Below are 7,307 nucleotides of genomic sequence, written 5' to 3'. Positions count from 1 at the left end.
GGAACTGGTCACCACCACTCACTGTGTTTTAGGCTGGTCACCAGCACTCACTGTGTTTTAGGAACTGGTCACCACCACTCACTGTGTTTTAGGAACTGGTCACCACCACTCACTGTGTTTTAGGCTGGTCACCACCACTCACTGTGTTTTAGGAACTGGTCACCACCACTCACTGTGTTTTAGGAACTGGTCACCACCACTCACTGTGTTTTAGGCTGGTCACCACCACTCACTGTGTTTTAGGCTGGTCACCACCACTCACTGTGTTTTAGGAACTGGTCACCACCACTCACTGTGTTTTAGGCTGGTCACCACCACTCACTGTGTTTTAGGAACTGGTCACCACCACTCACTGTGTTTTAGGCTGGTCACCACCACTCACTGTGTTTTAGGCTGGTCACCACCACTCACTGTGTTTTAGGAACTGGTCACCAGCACTCACTGTGTTTTAGGCTGGTCACCACCACTCTCTGTGTTTTAGGAACTGGTCACCACCACTCACTGTGTTTTAGGAACTGGTCACCACCACTCACTGTGTTTTAGGCTGGTCACCAGCACTCACTGTGTTTTAGGAACTGGTCACCAGCACTCACTGTGTTTTAGGAACTGGTCACCAGCACTCTCTGTGTTTTAGGCTGGTCACCAGCACTCACTGTGTTTTAGGCTGGTCACCACCACTCACTGTGTTTTAGGAACTGGTCACCACCACTCACTGTGTTTTAGGAACTGGTCACCAGCACTCACTGTGTTTTAGGAACTGGTCACCAGCACTCACTGTGTTTTAGGAACTGGTCACCACCACTCACTGTGTTTTAGGAACTGGTCACCAGCCCTCTCTGTGTTTTAGGCTGGTCACCACCACTCACTGTGTTTTAGGCTGGTCACCACCACTCACTGTGTTTTAGGCTGGTCACCACCACTCACTGTGTTTTAGGCTGGTCACCACCACTCACTGTGTTTTAGGCATTGGTGACATGCATTTATTGTGTTTTGGAAACTGGTGACCAGCCTTCGCTGTGTTTTGGACCACATGGTGACCAGCTGTTTTGGACACTGGTCACCAGACTCCACTGTGTTTTTGCTGGTTACCAGCCTTCGCTTTGGCCAATGGTGACCAGCATACCAACATGTGTTTTGGACACTAGTGACCAGCATACCAACATGTGTTTTGGACACTGGTGACCAGCATGGTGATTAGTATGGTAAAAAAAAGACTATGTATCAAGACTTAGGATGACCCAGATGCAGACACAGTAGGCGGATAGCACAGTTCTCAGATCATTTATTATAAACACGGGGCAGGTAAAGGACAGCTTGAGGAGGACAGGCAGAGGTTCGTGATCAGGTCAGAGTCAGGCAGGTACAGGACGGCATGCAGGCAGAATGGTCAGAACCAGGAAAAACTAGGAAACAGAACTTGAGAAACAGGAAGACGGGAAAGCATGCTGGTAAGACCTGACAAGACGAACTGGCCACGGACAACCAGAGAACGCAGGTATAAATACTCAGGGGATAATGGTGCAGATTGTGCTCGTCTCCATCCCTCCAGGTGTCACCAAAGACAGGTGAAACAGATCAGGGTGTGACTGTATGAAATAAATAGTACAACTACTGAGCTATATTGGATGCTAAAAAAAAAACTGGTACATTTTATTATTTTATATTAATACTATTTCTCATTGAAAGAGAATTTGTAATAAAGTACTAAAAAAAAACTAAAGATGTTTGCTAGCTTGAACAGCAACCCCAAAATGACACAGTATATATGTCTGCTCTCAGAGCAGCATTAAAACCAGTTGATACAAACTGGTCAACATCTTTAGCTGGCTAGTTTTTTAACCTAAGGCTTATTAAACTGTTGGCTGGCTAACATGATAAGCTAGAAAAACGAATTGCTAGCCAACTAAGGTTAGCTTAGCTAGCTAACACCCCAGACCATAACTTACTCAGTAGCCTCCTCCTGTACACTCCGCATGCAAAAGCTCCCCAATAACTTTACCCATTCTCACAGCATGACTGCGCAGTTTACCTCACAATAATTAAGGCTTGTTTTTTTGTGTACCACAGCAAAGTTTTTATGACCTGCCTTGTCTGTCTGGGCCAAGCTTTCCCAATGCTGTTGGTCATTGAATATCTGACGTGGCCTCGTTTGGCTCATGCACTTCTAAAAAGCAGCCACTAGATGGCGTCCTAAACCATCTGATGTCCCCAAAACATCTCTGTGAAAAAGTGCCACTTAACGTGATACCATAGAGCAGCCTTTCTTTAAAGCATGGGTCGCGACGTGTGAGAGTAAATGTATATTTATTTTTTATTAATTACTGGAATTGATTTGGTCAAATGGAACTGAACTCTCTGCTCAGTTTGGCAGCTGCGCGAGTTTCGGCAGTTTCCTTCACTCCGCGACCCACAGGCTGCAGTACTGTCGTTCAGCAGCAGATTGAGCGCTGTCAGGCAATTTGCCGCGTTCAAAACAACTGGGAACTCGGAAACATACGATGTCAGTAAACAATACATTTGAAGATGTAACATGATCAGACCTACAGTGCATTTTACTGTAGAAATTATTGTTGAAAACAAGTCTAGGTGGGAACTGTTGCTGTAAAAATACAAGTCATATGTTTTGTTCTGAACTGGAATAAACTGATTGAAGCAAGATGCTTTTTTGAGGCAAACACAGAGTTCTGGGTAGCTACTCTAGAGCAGGAAGCGGTCTCCTGCCTGACTGAGAAAGCAGTAGATGTTCTGGTCCAGTTTGGCACCACATATCAGGGTCAGGGTTCTCAACTCTGGTGTACTTCAAAAACAAGTACAAAAAACTTCAACCAGTTACTCACCTCTCATTAGGACTGTGTGTGTGTGTGTGTGTGTGTGTGTGTGTGTGTGTGTGTGTGTGTGTGTGTGTGTGTGTGTGTGTGTGTGTGTGTGTGTGTGTGTGTGTGTGTGTTCTGGTCTACATCTGTGTAATGCCTCAAAAAGCATCTTGCTTTAATCAGTTAATTCCAGTTCAGAATTTAAATAATTTATGGTATTTTAGCAGCAACAGTTCCAACCTAGACAGATACGTAAGTGTTTTTAATGGCGGTAAATAAACACAAATAGCTATTTATATGGGTATTTCATTTAATCGTTATTTGTCTATATTCTATTTGTTTTAGGTATCAGGGAAAACAAATGTACTGATGTTTTCATGAGCTTGGGTCCCAGGAAAACACAGAATTTCTGATTTGGGTCCCAGGCTGAAAAAGTTGAATAACCCCTGTCATAGAGATTAGAGGACTCCTCTGTGTATCTGTCCCATTAGGGCGTCTGGGAGCGCTTTGGGGAGCGCCATGAGCCCATCTCCATTTTGAAGTAGTCCATTTTCTTCTTCTACTACTTCTATGAGTTGGTAAACAAACTGAAAGGGTGCACACTGCCCTCTGGAGGGTGTTGTTGGAACAGGTGTAAAGACAAGGTTGGCGATTTACTGCCATCTGCAGTTATGGAATGTTTGCTCACTTTAAGGTCAGGAAAAAGGTTTTGGATAGCTAAAATGCAAAAAAAATCTAAAAAATAACCTTTTGACTTAAATTTGACAAAAGCTGTATTCGTTCCAGCCATGGCCATGTGCTGTTTGAAGGGTGCCATGTGCTGTTTGAAGGGTGCCATGTGCTGTTTGAAGGGTGCCATGTGCTGTTTGAAGGGTGCCATGTGCTGTTTGAAGGGTGCCATGTGCTGTTTGAAGGGTGCCATGTGCTGTTTGAAGGGTGCCACGTGCTGTTTGAAGGGTGCCACGTGCTGTTTGAAGGGTGCCACGTGCTGTTTGAAGGGTGCCACGTGCTGTTTGAAGGTATTCCAAGGTAATCCTTGCTTTAACTGCTATTTGTAATTCAACAACAACAACAGATAATGAAACAAACCAAATTAATGTAATGTTCGATTTTTATTCTTTCTACATGCTACATTCTATTCCGGTGTACTTTGTGAACATGAAGCTGCTGAGAACTAATTGTTACACACTGTGGCTGTATTAACACAGGCAGCCCAATTCGGATCTTTTTGCAACTGGGGGATTGTGGTCTAACATCGCAACACTTCAGCACTTGGAGAAGTAGCTGGAGGTCACCGTGGCGACACATTCCTTCTGGAAGAGCAGCTTGATCCTACAAGATAATTAAAATGTTCATATTCAGGTACAGCCCTAGAGGTGCTCGCAGAAATTCACTAAAGGACATCCTAAATTCACTAAAGGACATCCTAAATTCACTAAAGGACATTCTAAATGCACTAAAGGACATCCTAAATTCACTAAAGGACATCCTAAATGCACTAAAGGACATTCTAAATTCACTGAAGGACATTCTAAATTCACTGAAGGACATTCTAAATTCACTGAAGGACATTCTAAATTCACTGAAGGACATTCTAAATTCACTTAAAGGACATTCTAAATTCACTGAAGGACATTCTAAATTCACTAAAGGACATCCTAAATTCACTTAAAGAACATTCTAAATTCACTTAAAGAACATTCTAAATTCACTTAAAGAACATCCTAAAGTAACATTCTCATAGAATGTTTCACACATTTAAAAACAAAACACGTTGATAAGATGGAAATAAAATGTATTTACAAAATGTAAAATACGCATTTTTAATTTGCATACTTACATTCTCTTTAGAGCCATTGTTTGAACGCGACCACTTTGCCTGTTTGAATGGAGAAGAAAAAAATACAATCTAAAAGTTAATGTCTGTGCTGAAACACAGTATATTAACACAATAAGAAACTGGAGAGAATAGATCCACCTCAAAACCACACTTACATTGTCTGTCTGATCGTCTCCACACAGTTTAAGTCATCACTTATGTCGTCGTCAATCAAAGCTTGAGAGAAACAAAAAGCCCAACAGAGATGCTTAACTGACACTGTCACACAAGCCATTTTAGAGATGCATAACTGACACACAAGCCATTTTAGAGATGCTTAACTGACACACAAACCATTTTAGAGATGCTTAACTGACACACAAGCCATTTTAGAGATGCTTAGAGATGCTTAACTGACACTGTCACACAAACCATTTTAGAGATGCATAACTGACACACAAGCCATTTTAGAGATGCTTAACTGACAGACAAGCCATTTTAGAGATGCTTAACTGACACTGGCACACAAACCATTTTAGAGATGCATAACTGACACACAAGCCATTTTAGAGATGCATAACTGACACACTAGCCATTTTAGAGATGCTTAACTGACACACAAGCCATTTTAGAGATGCTTAACTGACTCATACAAGCCATTTTAATCTAACATCCACCTCCTCTATCAATAATCCTGTTGTGCATCTTTAGCACGTTAATACATAGGTTTTTTCAGATCGGTCAAATACATTGAACTCACCACTGCAGTTCATCTGGCAAAGGTTCAGCGATGGAGTGGAGCCCGAGGAACAAATCACACGATCGCTCAGCTGGAACAAGCCGTAGAGGGTTCCCATGGTCTCTTCTTCGCTGGAGTTTTCCTCTCCTGAGGTGAAGTGATTCCCAGCGTGTCTCTTACCCCTCTTAGGAGGCTGCTCAGGGCGGGTAGGAAGGGTAGGGCGGGTAGGATAGTTAGGGCGGGTAGGATAGTTAGGATGGGTAGGATGGTTATCATTGTTAGCAGTGTGGGTAGGGTGGACATCCTCCCCGGCGTGTCTCTTACCCCTCTTAGGAGGGGGCTCAGAGCGGGTAGGAGGGGTAGGATGGTTAGGATGGTTATCATTGTTAGCAGTGTGGGTAGGGTGGACATCATCCCCGGCGTGTCTCTTACCCCTCTTAGGAGGGGGCTCAGAGCGGGTAGGATGGTTAGGATGGTTATCATTGTTAGCAGTGTGGGTAGGGTGGACATCCTCCCCGGCGTGTCTCTTACCCCTCTTAGGAGGGGGATCAGAGCGGGTAGGAGGGGTAGGGGTAGGATGGGTAGGATGGTTATCAATGTTAGCAGTGTGGGTAGGGTGGACATCATCCCCGGCGTGTCTCTTACCCCTCTTAGGAGGGGGCTCAGAGCGGGTAGGAGGGGTAGGATGGGTAGGATGGTTAGGATGGTTATCATTGTTAGCAGTGTGGGTAGGGTGGACATCATCCCCGGAGTGTCTCTTACCCCTCTTAGGAGGGGGCTCAGAGCGGGTAGGAGGGGTAGGATGGTTAGGATGGTTATCATTGTTAGCAGTGTGGGTAGGGTGGACATCCTCCCCGGCGTGTCTCTTACCCCTCTTAGGAGGGGGCTCAGAGCGATGGCGGTTATTGCCCTTAGCAGGGCGGGTAGGGAGGACATCAGGGCCGTCATCATCCCTCCAAGCAGTCACAAAACTGGTGTTGAAACCGGAGGTCTTCTCCACGTGGCAGACGACTGGAAGAGGCAACAAACATGTAGCGTTACTTAAATCAGGGCCGATTTCCAAACACAGATTTAGACTAGTCTTGGAATAAAAAGCCATTTCAATTGAGAATCTCGATTTTAAAAAAGTGTTTCCAGGATTAGGCTTAATCTGTGTTCTGGGAAACCAATCCACAGCATTTAAGAAATCGTTCAGATTTTTTTAAAGGGAAAAAAACCCATTGGGTTATGTAATGTAACTTACTTTTAACCACAAAATCGTTGTTTGTCAGGTTCTTCACTCCGGCTCGCCCCGTCAGGTTGAATTTCAGCGCCTCCTTCTCCAACAAGTTCTTCAGCTCACATTTGGAGAGGATCCGTCCCTCAGACAGACTGGGGACCAAAGCTGCTACAGCCAACACCAGCAACATCTGCATCTTCATGTTGTCTCTGTCCGGCTTTCCTCGATTGAGACGAGAAGATGACAGTGGCACAGTAAATATACTCTTGGTGCCCCAAGCCTCTTGGGCGTGACGTGACCAAGACTCGTACTTACTTTTTTTTTTTTTTTTTTTTAAATCTAAGGCAATAAAGCTGGCTCTCTGAAATATGTGAAAGGACTACGTCAATGTAACAAAACTCCACCCAATATTTTGTTTCACCACTCAGTTCAGACCCCTTGGAGAAATGCTTTATAAACTGCCTTGTGATGGTATAACAAAGGGTTTTCCTTTGTTAAATAAATTACACCTCGACCTACTGAAAACGGAGGATAGGCTTTAGCTTAGACTTTAGACACACAATAAGGACAAACAACTCCCACGGGTATCTCACGACCACATGACTGCAAAATCACCAGGTAACTTCAATCGCTGTGAGCCACACCTAATAACACTACTTATGTGTCCAGAAGTAATCTCTCGAAACGGAGAGAAAACCCGAAACTCGCACCAAGACC

General features: G+C 44.1%; 1 protein-coding gene across 1 annotated transcript; it reads right to left on the bottom strand.

Annotated features, from left to right (window-relative positions):
* Positions 1-3,906: 3,906 nt before the first annotated feature.
* Positions 3,907-6,842, bottom strand: LOC139533399 (sporozoite surface protein 2-like). The gene is made up of 5 exons (XM_071331442.1): positions 6,615-6,842; positions 5,393-6,382; positions 4,809-4,869; positions 4,654-4,692; positions 3,907-4,145 (listed from the first exon to the last, which is right to left on the bottom strand). Exons 1-5 carry the CDS (start codon positions 6,790-6,792, stop codon positions 4,079-4,081), a joined length of 1,335 nt encoding a protein of 444 aa, XP_071187543.1. The 5' UTR covers positions 6,793-6,842; the 3' UTR covers positions 3,907-4,078.
* Positions 6,843-7,307: the final 465 nt, after the last annotated feature.

Source organism: Salvelinus alpinus, chromosome 11 (assembly GCF_045679555.1).
Source record: "Salvelinus alpinus chromosome 11, SLU_Salpinus.1, whole genome shotgun sequence".
NCBI lineage: Eukaryota > Metazoa > Chordata > Actinopteri > Salmoniformes > Salmonidae > Salvelinus > Salvelinus alpinus.
Note: the sequence above shows the minus strand (reverse complement) of the source record. Positions and strands in the feature narration are given on the sequence as shown.

What these genes read in the sequence shown, in the direction of transcription:
- LOC139533399 (XM_071331442.1), bottom strand. Translation starts at nt 6,792, where the DNA reads ATGAAGATGCAGATGTTGCTGGTGTTGGCTGTAGCAGCTTTGGTCCCC. An exon ending in TTGCCAGATGAACTGCAGTG is followed by an intron (nt 4,870 to 5,392) that starts GTGAGTTCAATG and finishes GTTTCTCTCAAG; the next exon opens with CTTTGATTGACGACGACATA. An exon ending in GAGACGATCAGACAGACAAT is followed by an intron (nt 4,693 to 4,808) that starts GTAAGTGTGGTT and finishes CCATTCAAACAG; the next exon opens with GCAAAGTGGTCGCGTTCAAA.